General features: G+C 38.7%; 1 protein-coding gene across 3 annotated transcripts in view; it reads right to left on the reverse strand.

Annotated features, from left to right (window-relative positions):
- Nucleotides 1-16,115, reverse strand: part of MDGA2 (MAM domain containing glycosylphosphatidylinositol anchor 2) — a 601,160-nt gene that overhangs the window by 25,185 nt on the left and 559,860 nt on the right. For 2 of the 3 annotated variants that reach the window (XM_034433314.2, XM_060693980.2), the window contains exons 12-14: nt 6,353-6,373; nt 3,792-3,947; nt 2,309-2,467 (exon numbers count right to left, since the gene is read on the reverse strand). In XM_034433314.2, the coding sequence (XP_034289205.2) occupies nt 2,309-2,467; nt 3,792-3,947; nt 6,353-6,373 (336 nt within the window). The remainder of the gene's footprint in view (nt 1-2,308; nt 2,468-3,791; nt 3,948-6,352; nt 6,374-16,115) is intronic. The other variant, XM_034433316.2, reaches the window with a different exon arrangement.

Genomic DNA, 16,115 nt, shown 5'->3' on the forward strand with positions numbered 1-16,115 from the left:
TTGACCTTTATTCCCTCTAATTGCTTTTAGCAGCAATGTGAGACAATTAATGATATTAAATAACACCCTCCCCCATCTAAAACGAAACAGAATTATGTTGTGGGCAGAATGTGAAAAAATGCAGTCAGCTCAGGAGAAGTTAATTTTCACCATTGATTATATAATTTAAATCTTTTAAATACAGAATAAACTGTACCTTGACATTGTGTTATAATACCATCCCCAAATATCCTGCTGCACACCAGGGATTTTTTTTTAGTTTGCCGTGATCAGCTCTGCCCTGATTTCTTTACAGGGTGTATATTTATTTATGTAAAACATTTATATGACACCAACTCCCTTAATGGGTCTTGGCAGCTGACAAGGTACAGTGAAAACCTCTATTAAAAACAACACTAAAATGTATGAGACATAAAACACAAAAGCTTAAGCGATATTAATGAAAGTTTAGGGAAAGAAAAGTTTCCAGTCTCTACCTACATCATGTGAATAAGACTTTGCCTCAACTCTAGTGTCAATTTATTCCATTTTTCTATTTTAGTGGAGTACTTCTGTTGCGCTAATTTAGGGAAGGTTGACAGAGCCTTGATGGCGCAGCAGACTAAAGTGCTGTTAAGTAGCACCAGCTGCCTGCAATTACAACAAGTTCAAATCTCACCAGGCTCAAGGTTGACTCAGCCTTCCATCCTTTTGAGATAGGTAAAATGAGGACCCGGATTGTGGAGGCAATAAGATGACTTTGTATAAAAAAGAACACCGCTTAGGGGGGCCCAAAAGCTCTACTAAGCAGGTATATAAAGTATGAAGGCTATTGCTTAATGCATTGTAAGCCACCCTGAATCTCTGGAGAAGGGCGGCATATAAATCGAACCAATAAACAATAATAATAATAAACTCATTTTTTTTAATATATATATAAGATGTGAGTTTGGAAAATGTAATAACAGCAGCAATAGCAGCATAACCAACAGTTGATGTCGTTTGTTTCGTTTTGAAATCAGAAAGAATTTCATCCAATAGTTCCAATATCCACAGAATATGTCCTTCAACCAAACGTATCTATGGGGACATCTGAGGAAAGCATAAAGACTCAACCTGACCATCTGGGCAATTTTGGAGTGAAATGTTCTATTCTCTAAAAATGCATTAAAAGGAACATGCCCATTTAGCAACATTTTTCATTTCCCCTCCGAATGTTCATTTATATGATGGTGGTCCATCAGCCCCAACGATGCCAAGGTCTGAAAGGGATCTTTGAACAAGCTTGAATGAAGAAACACTGAGCTTATAGAAGATGAAAGAGGGGCTCCAACCAAAGCTAAAATGAAATATTTCTGATGGGATATACATTGTTTTTGGTCAAACCTGATGGTGTTCCTGGTCTGATAATACAGATTGCAATTCATTTGCAAAGAATAAAAAAAAAATGCCAAATGCCTTGTGATATTTATGATTGTTTGCTGCTGAGAGACACTTGTTTGAGAGTAATGGCCATATAAATTGAATGAACAAATGAATGAACGAATGAATTAATGAATGTATGTTGCATTTGGTGGAAGACTTGCTTGATGGAATGATGTGACATCCTTCAATAATGCCTTAGAAAAAAGGAATGAATAATTTCTTACAGCGGGGTGGGGGTGGGGGTGGTGCACTTTAAAAATTAAGACATCCATATATACCTCTTTTTTCCATTTTTGATGGTTGAAATTGGCATCCTAAACTTTGCAAAATATTACATTTTGCTCTGTAAGCCATTCACTCTTTGGGAAAAACCAATTAATGTTAGGGAGATTGGGTTTTCTAAGATCTCAAAGTTCCCTTAAATTTCCCTAAGACTTACAGCCCTAATTTTCCTTTAAAACCCTCAAACCTTCCCCCAAATAAAGAAATTTGATTTCCGCATTTGGGAAAGGTCTGGAGAAATTTGGGGTAATTAGGAGGATCATTAACCAAGTATTGTAGGCTACAGTGATAATGTGGTACTTCTTATGCTAGAGCTGTTTGGACTTTAGATCACAGAAAAGCATATTATGAGAAGGTATATGTATTGAATTCATATGTATCGCACATCTAGAATCAAAGGCCAATTTTGAAATATTCAGTAGAGACTTGAATTGAATCAGACTCTGATGAAGCAGACCCAATAACAATCTGATTTTTTTTTCCTGAAGTTCATTAGCATTCAGATGAGTTGCTGGGACTCAGACATGCAGACAGTAGTTTGATTGCTATCTTAAGAAAATGAACAAACTCTCTTAACTTTTTTTAAATTTTGCAACAGTGATGAAAGATGATGGTTACTCACCTATGTGTTGGCCATACATGTTGTAATAAAAACTGAAGCAATACGCAGTATTCGTGGTTCCATATGGGTTTTTGGGAGGAATGCTAAAAACTGGGCTAATGAGTCTTGCTCTATCACCTTCTTTTCTAGGACTGGATGCTTCGATGTACATGAAAAATCCTAGAAGGGAAAAAACAATAACATGAAATGGTGATATGCCACATTTAACAAGGAGAAACATCTTTCTCTGGAGCCTGGGGAACAGTGCCCAGACTTCACAATACAAGCACATAAGTAAAATGAAGACTTACTAGTACAGCACTTTTCCCAATACCTATGGAAACCCTCAAACTGGGTCACAAAGCTATTTAGCTCAGGTTTCAAGTACCCTGGAAATATTATGAGTGGTGCACTGGTTAGAGTGCAGTACTGCAGGCTACTTCTGCTGACTGCTGGCTGCCTGCAATTTGGCAGTTTGATTCTCACCAGGCTCAAGGTTGACTTAGCCTTCCATCCTTCCAATGTGGGTAAAATGAGGAGCCAGATTGCTGGGGGCAATATGCTGACTCTGTAAACCACTTAGAGAAGGCTGTAAAGCACTGTAAAGCAGTATATAAGTCTAAATACTATTATGAACTGATGCTGCCTGTAGCAAATTGCTACAGCTGTTTCAAAGGTTGATCTGTAAAGGGCAGATGTTTGTATGACTACTACTATTTATATGGCTAATATTAAATCAATGTAGCTTATATATAACAGAACTTACAAAATATAGAAAAGAATCAGGAAGCTCAGATAGGTACAAATTAAACAGAAGGGAATCTACCATTTTAAATATTTTTTCTTTAATGTTTTATTCATGTATGAAGTTCTTATAGACCACCTTTTCATACCAGAATCAATCCATCACACTCACACAACCCCTGGAAAAGCTGACAATCATTCTTCATTTTTTGTGTGATGTTGCATGTGTTGACCACAGATACTATGTTCCTACATTCTGCCTACTTTGTGGAATAGTCTCCCTTCAGAAGTTAGATCAATAAAATCACTTTATCAATAAATGTTAAAAAGGTAAAGACTCACATTTCTTTCTTAAATTTTGGTCACTATACAAATATAATAAGATACTTTCTTTACCATTAATATGGAAGTATTTCACTATTGCCAATTTCCAAGATTTTTTTAAACTATCCCATCCAAATATTAGCCATACCTGAGCCTGCTTAGTTTTTTTTTTTTTTTTTTTGGAGATCAGCCATAATAGCTTTAGTTTGAAGTTGATGTTATTTTAGTAAATGTCCACATTCTGAAGCATGTAACTATAGTTTCTAAGTTTGAACAGAATGGAAAACTTAGGCTCAGATATACAGGTTTATCTCTGGCTTGTTCTCAAAGAAGACTAAAGAGTCTGATATACGGGCAGAATCAGAAGTAGATTATTGATTGTTGAAAGGCATATCCTATTTTTCATCGCAAAACCCAGCTGAGAGTTACACTCTACCTTCCTTGGAACCTGACCGGTCAGCATTGGGTCCAGTGTTTGGGGTGTATTTTGTGTCTCGAAGGACAATGTTTTGTCTTGTCCAATCAAAGTTGTCCTTTTCATCTTGGGTGAATAAACAAATGTTGCCATCTTCGAAGCCACAGTGGAATTCTCCTGTTAACAGATCAATCACATGTTCATACAAATAATCATTTCAAGTTACCAGTTTAAAAAGGCTTTAAGCTTTCTTCTTCTTTAAAAAACTACTTTGTAATCACAATGTTCCAGTTTAGATTTTATAAACATGGAATTATTTGTTAAGTAGCCCCGCTCCGAGCAATAAAACAGTGATCAAGAAGGTTAAAAATAAATAATCAATAAAACAATAAAAATCTTAAAGCTTCATAACTACTTGTGACAGTAGCAGAAATCCAAGTTAATTCTCTTAAAGTTGAGGCATGAAACTTTTAAAGTTTAAACTTTTAAACTTTAAACTTTAAAGTTGAGGCCTATGAAAATTTAGCTATCACTGAAGTGCTACAATTGGGTTAGAAACATGCTGGATCAGTAGCATCAAGGGAGATAAGAAAGCATTTTAATACAACTAACAGGGAAATGTTTGCTATGAGTCTCTTCATAAATATTGTCAAATTTAGTTTTGGGATGTGGGCCCCAAACTGGGTTAGAATGGGAAAGTTATTGGACAGCTAAAGGAGTCAGCACCCATTGTAGCTTTTCTGAGAAGAGCGGTATTAAATTATCTTTCTATTGAAACGGTAGGGATGATATAATTGGGGAAATATAAAAAGAGTTGTGAGCTTGCCAGAGATTTTGCCTGAATTCAGGAATATTTGCAAAACTTAGCCTTAGCCTCAAGGCAACCTCTGTGTGAGTGCAAATGCATTAATAATAACTTCAAAGAGAGAATGGACAACATGGTCTTTTGGAAATTGTCTTGCAAATTCCACCATTTCTTATCCCTGGCCATTCTGGCTAAAATTGATAGGAATTGGGGATAAACATTTGGAAGGAACACACATTGTCTATCTCTGCTCTATATCTTTTAACCAACAAGTTTAGACTATGCCTAGATGGATCAGGGGTTCTCGTTATTTCCCATGTTTCCTTTGGATTCATCAAACATATGGAAGGAGACAGTATAGAGCAAGGAAGTCCTTTGTTAACTTTCATGAGCTGTCAGTCATCCTAACTACCTGTGTTTCCCTGAAAATAAAACCAGGGCTGCTTTTCTTTTGGGCCCCAAAATAAGCACTAGGGCTTATTTTCCGGGGATGTCTAATTTTCCCCCTGTACAGGAGGCCCACTTCTTCTGCTTGCCTGTGGCAGGGAAGGAGGCTGTGCGGCATGCCAGTGCTGCCACTGCAAGGTGGGGGGTGGAGCTGCCCCACACACCCCACACCAGCTTACCTCAGGGGCCCTCACATCCTGACACCTGCCTCATAACTCACAGCCAGGCCACTCACATCCTGAAACCTGCCTAGCCTCGCAGGTGTTGGGATGTGAGTGGCCCTAACCCTAACACACCACTTGGCTTCCTGTTCCATTTTGGCCACAAGCAAGTAGAAGAAGTGGGCCAGCAGCCATATGGGCTGCTAGTGCTGCCACTGCGAGGCAGGTGTCAAGGCATGGATGGCCTGGGTGCAGGGGCCCTGAGGTAAGCCAGAGCGGGGCGTGTGGGGCAGCTCCCTCCCCTCTGCCTCACCTCGTGGCCACGGCACAATGAGCAACCAGACAGAATGAGCGGGCAGCTGCTGTGTAGGCTCTTAAGTAGGGCTTATTTTGGGGGTAGGGCTTATATTAGGTACACACGTAAAAACATGTTTATTTTCAGGATAGGTCTTATTTTGGGGAAAACAGGGTACATATCTGGTCAATTTTTTGCTTTCAGTCCTAATCTAGTAATGGGCAGCCTTAGTCTCTGAAAATGTATATGTGGCCCCTAGAAATATGTTTGCATCCCAAAAGAACAGACAGATGTTCTTACTTGAGTAAGGGAAGGAGAAATTCTAAAGTGGCAACGTGGATGCCTTATTTGCAGAGACTTAAGGTACAAACTTCAAAAATGCTGCAGAAACCAAATAGGTTTTTCTTATTAGAGAGAATTAATGGGAAAAGCAGATGCTTTAAATACCATTCTTATCATCTAAAACTCTTCTTCTACATGACCATCCCTAAATATTAATAAATTCTATACCATCCATTCGATTGACATAATAACATCATTGTTCATACTCCCTGTTGTTCTAGTAGGCCAAAAATATTAAAAGTGTGGCTTCCAGCTTTCTCTTCCTCCCCAGATGAAAGGAAAAATAAGGATCTGAAGAAGTGTTTGGAGCTTTCATTCATCCCTTGTCTGGGCTTTGTTGTTGTTCTTTCTTTTTTCAATCTCTCCTTTTGTTCCTTTATATCTTTTCAAAATTTATATTGTGGAGTCCCAAGTTTATATTATACAATATACTGATATATTATTCCCCCTTGCACTCTATACAGAGTCTGTATAAATAGTAAGAAAGATCTAAATTTAATTTATATAGCAACAAGATATTTCCAATACTTACGTAAATGTGGATTCATTGGAGCTATAAAAGAAAAAGATAAGATCCTAAAATTAATAAAAAAAAAATTGCATACTGATAGATGTTTTGTATCTGATTTTCCTACTATTTGTGCCATTCCATCAGGGTCAGACAACTATTAGGCTTATAAATTCCGATAGAGGAAATATTTGTAGCTCAGCGTTGAAATGAAGGGTCCTTGATATTCTCCGAGCTTGGCTGGGTTTTTTTGCAGACGTTTCATTACTCAAACTAGGTAAAATCATTAATGCTAGTCCAGAGTGGGGTTTGCTCTCATTTTATATTCTAGTGGCTAGAGAACACACTCAGCTAGAGAATACACATGATATCATCAACAACATCTTCAAAGGAACCAAATTCACAAGGGAAGAAGAAAAGAAAAAGATTCTACCCTTCCTGGATATCCTTATCAGCAGAGACTGTGATGGCAAATTAGAAACACAAGTCTACTGAAAAACCACCCACACCAACCAAGTGCTCCCTACCAAAGTAATAACTGAATCTTCCACAAGAGAAGCTGTGTAAGGACATTATTTAGCTGAGCACCAACAAACAGAAGCTACTCTGAATGTCAGAAAACAGATCATCAATCCCAGCTTCATCAAAAAGGGCCTGATTACTCAACACAATATAGCACAACCAACTCAAATTGCAAACTGCCCAAACTGCCCAAGGAGTTGCTGATACAGATCTACAGAGAAATTATTGAGTCTGTCATCTGCATCTCTATAACTGTCTGGTTTGGTTCTGCAACCCAACAAGACAGATAGAGACTTCAGAGGATAATTAGAACTGTAGAAAAAAACAATTATTATCAACCTGCCTTCCATTGAGGACCTGTATACTGCAGGAGTCAAAAAGAGGGCTGTGAAAATATTTACAGACCCCTCGCATCCTGGACATAAACTGTTTCAACTCCTACCCTCAAAATGATGCTATAGAGCACTGCACACCAGAACAACTAGACACAAGAACAGTTTTTCCCCGAACGCCATCACTCTGCTAAACAAATAATTCCCTCAACTAGTTACTAGTCAAAGTAGTTACTAAGTCTGCACTACTATTAATCTTCTCATCATTCCTATCACCCATCTCCTCCCACTTATGGCTGTATGACTGTAACCTTGTTGCTGGTATCCTTAAGATTTATATTGACTATTTCCCTATGACTACCATTAAGTGTTGTACTTTATGATTCTTGACGAATGTATCTTTTCTTTTAATGTACACTGAGAGCATATGCACCAAGACAAATTCCTTGTGTGTCCAATCACACTTGGCCAATAAAGAATTCTATTCTATTCTATTCTATTCTATTCTATTCTATTCTATTCTATTCTATTCTATTCTATTCTATTCTATTCTATTCTAAAAAGGATAACATTGCCATACATCAAAAACATCTCAGAAACTGCTAATAGACTATTACAACCATATGGCATCAGCACAGTCCACAAACCAACTAAAGCCCTCCAAAACATCCTAAGATTTAGTAGCCTCAAAAGAAAAAAAGAAAAAAACCAGGAGTGAATACAACATACAGTGTAATGACTGTAACAATCGCAATGTAGGACAAACTGGGATAAGACTAGCGGAACACATCCATGAAGATCATCTAGCAGTCAGAAGACACAGTGAAAACTCTTTAATTTCATAACATGTGAACAGACTTAACCATAGTTTCAAACGGTCACTTTTTTAGACCAAACCAAGTCCTACCAACAGTGATAGATTAAGCCATTAGAATATAAAACAAGAACAAACCCCACTCCCAATTAGCACTGATGATGTTACCTAGTTTGGGTAATGAAACTAGAAAAAAACCACCAAACTTGGAGAGTACCATGAATAAATTCTATTTTGTTTTGTAGCTAGTCATCCAGCCATTTAGCCCAGGTGAAAAATAATCCTTTAACAATTCCTAGGATTCCTCAAGGAATGAAACAGAGTGGAAATCACTGTACTTTCCTGCAACAATTCTCTCCGGATTATGCTTAGCTTTCTTTATTCCACCAGAATAATAATTTACATTGGGAGAGTCTTTGGGTTGCAGAGACTGTTAAATAATTAAGAGTTTAAAAAAAAACATACAAATACATTTTCTTCCCAGCTCTTATTTACATTTCAAATTATTATTCCCATATCTTAACAAATGGTATTCTAAATTTTCTAATATTGTGCCTTTTAGATTTTCCTTAAAGCAAAACATGTAAAATTATTTATAGATTTTTTTTTAATTTGTTGTGCTTGGTAAGAGGCAGGAAATATACAATTATAAGGCGTTTAGGATATGTTATAAGGGAAAAAAACAAGAATAATAATGGCATTAGCATAATAATAGCAAGAATACAGCTCGTCTTTCAATATTATCAAATATTCAAAAGCTATATATTTAATCATTGATGGAAAAAGTTCGGCAGTGGGCAACTTATATAGGAATTTATTTTATTTAATATATATATATGTGTGTGTGTGTGTGTGTGTGTGTGTGTGTATGTATGTATATGTATATGTATATGTATATGTATATGTATATGTATATGTATGTTTTCGTAGTTTTTCACGGGTAGAGGTATGCAAGTCTTGGCATATTCAGGTCTTTTCCCGTGTAAGATTGAGAGTATCTTGGTGATGTTTCGACGAGGTCCCACTCATCATCTTCAGGCTGGTGCCTTCGGCTTCATGCCTGTGCGAGCAAAGCGTGATCGGAGCTGCTGTCTCTCTATAAATACTGGTGGGGATGTATACATCAACTACCCAGCCCATTACCCAAGTCGTTACAACACAAAAGACTAACGGGCACACATCAAGGACCCCACCCACACAGGATGTTACAAAACAGCCGACTAATCTGCAAACATCAACTCCATCAACTAATCAAGATGTAACAACACAGGCAACCAACCTGCTCACAGCAACAAAGCCAGCACCCCACACCTCCCCACCAGTATTTATAGAGAGACGGCAGCTCCGATCATGCTTTGCTCGCACAGGCATGAAGCCGAAGGCACCAGCCTGAACATGACGAGTGGGACCTCGTCGAAACATCGCCAAGATACTCTCAATCTTAGATGGGAAAAGACCTGAATACGCTAAGACTTGCATGTATATGTATGTGTGTGTGTATGTATGTATGTATGTATGTGTGTATGTATGTATATATACATAAACACACACACACCTCTCCTCTTTCAAGGAACAGAGTAATACAGTACATATAATAATGAACCCATTTTTATCCTAGAAAAGTAGACATCAGAATGACTGATTGAAGGACAACCAGTAAATTACATTTCCATGTTAGAACAAGATGTCACCATGATCCAAACTATAAGCTATATCCCCCAAAGAGAGACATTAGCACATTTGGAAAAATTCCACAATGTTGTAGATAGGGAACAATTGGAGTAAGAACACAGGGATACTGTAGATCAGCAAGAGTTCCAAATATCCAGAAGGACTTCAGAATGTTTAGCAGATAGTGAATACAAGTTGGCTGTTACAAGGAACAGAAGAAGAGAAAAAGAAAACCTAGGAGATATATAACAAGGAGACAGTTGATGTATTAAAAACAAACACTATTTTGTTTGAGCTTTTATTTTTTAGTGTTTTAGAAGGGTATTTCTATGATCCTTGGTAGGGGTGAGTGAGGATTTGAACAGAGAACTTTCATTGTCAAGGCCCTCATCTTATTTGATTCTTGTTCATCCAAAGGAAACAAAGAGAATGTATGGAATCTTATCCTACAAGAAATATTTATTGTTTATTTCTTAAATTTATACGACACCCATCTCACTGTTACAACAACTCTGGGCAGCTTACAACATAATAAAAAGACAACACAAGCAGGGGTGAAATCCAGCAGGTTCTGACAGGTTCTGGAGAACCGGTAGTGGAAATTTTGAGCAGTTCCGAGAACCGGCAAATACCATCTCTGGCTGGCCCCAGAGTGGGATGTGAATGGAGATTTTGCAGTATCCTTCCCCTGCCACACCCACCAAGCCACGCCACGCCACACCCACGAAGCCACGCCCACAGAACCGGTAGTAAAAAAATTGGATTTCACCCAGAGGTGGGTTTCAGGAGGTTCTGACCAGTTCTGGAGAACCGGTAGCGGAAATTTTGAGTAGTTCGGAGAACCGGTAGTAAAAATTCTGACTGGTCCCACCCCCATCTATTCTCTGCCTCCCAAGTCCCAGCTGATCGGGAGGGAATGGGGATTTTGCAGTAACCTTCCCCTAGAGTGGGGTGGGAATGGAGATTTTATAGTATCCTTCCCTTGTCACGCCAACAAGCCATGCCCACCAAGCCATGCCACGCCCACCAAGCCATGCCCACACAACCGGTAGTAAAAAAATTTGAAACCCATCACTGATTTCACCAGTGAACACAAGGCAATTATAAAAAAAGCTGAAATAGTGACTAAAAAGCAAGAGGAGAGGTGATGATGGGTGGGGATCTTCTCTCTACCTCATCAGCCACCCCTAGAATAGTGGCTCCTATCGGGGCCCCAGGCCAACAAGCCGAACCAGGTTTTAAGGCTCTTATGGAAGGCCAGGAGTGTGAGGTTTGATCTTATCCCCATGAAGAGAACATTCCAAAGGGAGGGCCACAGCATAGAAGTCTCTTCCCTTAGACTCTGCCACTGAAATTCTTCAGCAGATGGGATCCAAAATAGGAGCAAGCAGGACCATCCAATCCCAGAATCTAATCTTCTTGCTAGATCCTAATAGCGGGACAGCTTTTTGGTGAGGTAAAACATTGTATACCAGAACGTTGCCTCAGAATTGTTTCCAAAATACATTTCTTGGCAACTTTGAAAGAGTTGGATGACTTGGCTCTGCCAATTCCCATGGGCCTCACAGAGTGGGGCAGAATCCTGGGGGTGGTTAGTGCCTTGAAACACCCCTCTCCCCAATCCCTTCCTTTTGACCCTAATATTTTTGTTTTCACCTGGCTCCTTTAGTTGATGTATTTTTTATGGTTTTTATGTTGTAGTTGTACACCTCACAAAGTCACTCTTAGATGGGATAGGCAGTATCTAAATTTGATAAATAACAAATAAATAAATTCATGATGTGCATGCTCCAACTTGAGTAGCACACATGGGCCAACATTTAATTTACACAAAGCTATTTTGAAAGCACTCTTTAGCTTCACTTCATTGCCATTTTATCTTTTTCTTTTCCCTCTTACATTCCTTTATTTAAGAGGAATAATCAGCGACTCGCTTCCTGTATAATTTGCCTTGAGAAAATGTAGTCAGTTATTCAAGACAGGCCTCCCTGTGTTTGCTAACACAATTACTTCTCATTTGCTGAGAAACGTTTCATTTTTGGCATTCTTCTGACTCCAAATTGTGGGGAACTGCACTGAGTGACATTTGCTTTGTCGACAAACTTGGATGCTTTGAGAGAAACTATCGTTAATGGCTAACCTTCAGTGCTGCAATATTCATATTGTTTGCAACACAGCAACCAGAGCCAAATGGATGGGTTGGCAAGCAAGAATCAACTCCTGATGATTGACAGGAACAGAAAACAAATTCAACAGAGGTTAGTTATATATATGTTTCATGCCAGTAGCACAAGAGGGATGTAGGTGAAGAGTAACAGCTCAGAAGTGGTAGCTTTTGGAGAGCCTTCTGTCATCCTTGGTCCAGGTTCAAGAATCACTCGGTGGGTAAAGTAGCAAGCAATAGTTGTCATGATGGGAAAATAAGAATTGATGAAAGTGACAGAACTCTCAGTCTGAGCTTCCAAGGTCTAGAGAAACTTTTTAGCTTGTAGTTATCCCTGTTGGAATTGGCAAGCCTGGTTCCGTGATTCTAGTGTTTCAGAGGGAGAAAAAAAAGGTTGGGGTTTTTTTTTTTTTTTTTGATATGATTGAGTTGGGGTAAGAAAGCTAAAAATGGGGATTGTATTATTAAGAATTAAAGGTTTATAGGCCAGATAATAATGCATCCTGTCTAGGAGGATTTGATGGCCAATACAAATTAAATGGTCCTATACAGGGATCAAAGGTGGCTCACTTTTAATATAAAAAGATCTCTTCTTGCTTTGTGTGTAAAACATTCTATGTTCTGTCTCTGGCATTTCCAAGTACAGCTGAAAAATTCATATCTGAAACCTCTAACTGCAGCATGTTAGGAATCTCTAACCCTTGCAGCATGTTATGTGAACCTAGTCATGTTGCTTTTTATTATTCTTAATTAGCTTTTAATTCCCCCTGTTTTCCATTTCAGGAGGCTGGGAAATGATAATGAGATCTTCCACTGGCCTGGTTGAGTCCAGGTGCCACTTGATTCCTTCCCTGAAAGTAGGTTTGGGCAACCTTTCAGAGGTGGGAGAGCACACTTAATTTTGGGAAGGCCAAGGTTGGAATAAACATGCCAAAGGATGGAACTATATTGTGTACACTGATTGATTGTACTTTTTTTCTTGCTTTGTGAGAGGAATTAGAGAAAGAGGAGGAGGAGGAGGAGAAGGAGAAGCAGAAAAAGCAGAAGCAAGAAGAAGAAGAAGAAAGAAGCAAGAGGAGGAGGAGAAGGAAGAGGAAGGGGAGGAAGAAGAGGAAAAGGAAGAGAAGTAGAAGTATAGTAGTAGTAATAGTCCGGGAGAGGGAGAAGGAGATTGCTCACTTCTTAAAAAGGCTCCATAAATAGGCATTTTATGTGACTGCACCAGAAGCTTTTCCTCTGAAGTGTCTTCTACTGTTTCATTCTAAGTTATTATTTAAAACATTTGTACTACCATACTCTTAAACGTTTCCCAACCCCATTCTTTGTTCCTTTCGTGGCATCTCTTTGAGTATAACCATAGTTGTATTCTTTAAAGTGAACTGATTGCTTTGAGGGAAGATGGTAACTCATTGAAGTGGAAAACTAATCATATACATTAATCCACTTATTCTAGAATATATTCAGAAAGGATTTGATTCTATGATCCCCAAATGGAGAGATTGCAGTACTGCTAAAGAGATGATAGGAGGCAATATTTGGCTAACACCTGCTTTGCGGCAGTGAATCCATATAAACTCAAGCGATAGAGTGAAAGTTGACTGTGAAAGAATTCAAATGAAATACTAGATGAAAGCAGGACTTCGCTAAGTGTTTACAACCCAGTTGTGAATTTGAGTAATCTTTTTTCTTTTGCTCTTCTCTTTTCAATCTGTCACTATAGAGCATGAATCAAGGCATTAATGTCCTGAAAAATAAAGTCATAATTGCACATAGAAGTGACACAAACTAAAGTGAGTCATTCTGCAAGCAAGATAGCTGCTTGTTTTGGAAGAGAAAAAGAAGAAAAAGAAAACCTGCAAGTAGAGCATCACATTAAGTTCAAAGTTCTTTTGCAAACTCAAGGATTGCCATGGGATTCTTCAGTGTGTTTGAGCAGGTAAGTATTACATTACAGGTCCAAATATTACAAAGAACAGATTTAACTAACTGGGATGTGCCAAGAAATTGAAGGTAATGTGGTTCTTCAAGGGATCTATACTGTATCTCTCAAAGATTCTTTCTCAAAAGGCAATTGGACTGGTTTTTTTTCCTTGAGGAAGAAGATATTTTGCTTCTCCTCCAAGGGGCTTCATCAGTTGCAACTGGATGGTGAGGGGATGAAAGGATAGGCACTGACAGGATGGTGGTGGTGGGGAATGGAAGGATTGTCTCTCTGAGAACTGTTGTGGCCACTTGGGAATTTATCTGTGCCCTCATGATCAGCTGAATCAGAGTTCAAATGATAGTGGAATCTTTTTGGAACTGCTGAAAGGACTGCATTGCAGACAAAAGATAGGTGGTGTCAATTCCTCCCCTTTTGTTGAGGAAGGGCTCTTCAATTCTAACATAGATGGACTCTTTTATCCCTCTTTCAAACCAATGATCCTCTCTATCTATCTCTCTAATCCAGTTGCCTTTTGAAAAAAGCACCTTTGAGGTAACTATGACCTGGATGATTGAGAATCTCCATAGACATATACTATATATTGTAAGAGCCGTGGTGGTGCAGTGGTTAGAATGCAGTATTGTGCTAATTCTGCTGACTGCCAGAAGTTTGATTCTGACAGGCTCAAGCCTTGACTCAGCCTTCCATTCTTCTGAGGTTGGTAAAATGAGAACCCAGATTGTTGGGGGCAATACGCAGACTCTGTAAACCGCTCAGAGAGGACTGTAAAAGCACTGCGAAGAGGTATGTATAAGTCTAAGTGCTATTGCTATTGCTATCTCCCAACGTTCCTCACCATTGACTATACCATGCTGCATGGAATGATAAGTCTTGGAGTCTAAAAATAAATAGATGCTCATAGATCATCCATCTTTCCATATGCCAATGAATTCAACTCAGAACTTACAGTGCAGTTATATAATTACTCAGATGTAAGCTATATTCCTTCCACTTATTTGGCTTGTGTTTGTGTGTGTGAGCATGCATGCATGCACCGGTGTGTTTTTTGAATTTTAGCTGAACACAAATTCACTTCCATATGTCGCTTTTTGGAAGAAGGTCCCTAAGCACATCACTCAAAAGCCAGATGGGGACCGCAGCCTAGAAAATATTATACATCCCATCTGTAAAACAAATGGGATGGCATATCATGAGTATCAGCATCAAAAGCCTCATCTCAGAAGTTATGTCCCCCTGGGTATAAATGCCTCCCTTCTTATGCCACCAGGAATGCCTTTCTAAGATCAGAGAGAAAAACTGGAGCATATTGGAAGACTGCTTGGTGTAGATGCTTGAAGACAGCTCTCAGGGGCCCAAAGACAGAGATTATTAAATAGCATGTTATATAGCTTTCAAGATTGTCACTGTGTCTTTGTTTTCTAGCAAAGAAAACAAGTGAGAAAAAGTGTTCATGGATCTCTTTAGTCAGTCTTCTACCTCCCAATTATTTCCTCAGACACTACAACATCAGCTCTATTTTTTTTTAAAAAAGTTCTTTGATAAAATGGGAAGCTTGGATTCAGAACACTTAATGACTCCTCTTCTCCTACAGTGGAGTCAACAAGCTCAACATTGTGGGCTCCACTGGGCAATCAAATTAAGCCCTTTCTTACATATGTGCAATGTGTGTGACCCCATATTTTTAAAGGATGGGGGTTTGCCCAGTAGTGCCCAACATTTTGATATCATTCAACTGTTCTGCAACTTGTGAATGCTTCTAATCAAGAATATTATTAATTTCTCCTGAAAGCCAGCTGGGTAACTAGAAGGAGGAAGGAGTATTGCATATGTTCACTGCCGTGAATTATTTATTAAAATAAATAGTAATAAAGGTGGGATAGAAACAACAGGAGCTGAGGTGGCGCAGTTGTTAGAATGCAGTAGAATTGCAGGGTACTTCTGCATTCCAACTGCCAGGAATTTGACCCTGTCCAGCTCAAAGTTGTCTCAGCCTTCCGAGGTCAATAAAATGAGGACCTAGATTGTTGGGGGCAATATGCAATCTCTGTAAACCATTCAGAGAGGGCTGGAAAGCACTGTGAAGAGGTATATAAGTCTAAATGCTATTGCTATTGCTAAATAAAAAAAATTAGATCAAGGAGTTGCAGCTTTAACAAACATTGTCTTAACGATTTTATGAAGGGAAAAAAAAGGTTTAAAAAAGACAATTGTCCCTTTTTGACTTCTCAAAACTGTATGCCGAAATCGACTGCCTTTGAAGTGAGAGGATTCTTTTGGCTAAACTAGCCACATACCTCTTCTTCACAAATAGCTCTGTCACTGATTGTGACGATTTGAAT

Source organism: Pantherophis guttatus, chromosome 1 (assembly GCF_059756535.1).
Source record: "Pantherophis guttatus breed Tessera chromosome 1, ASM5975653v1, whole genome shotgun sequence".
In the NCBI taxonomy this organism is placed as follows: domain Eukaryota; kingdom Metazoa; phylum Chordata; class Lepidosauria; order Squamata; family Colubridae; genus Pantherophis; species Pantherophis guttatus.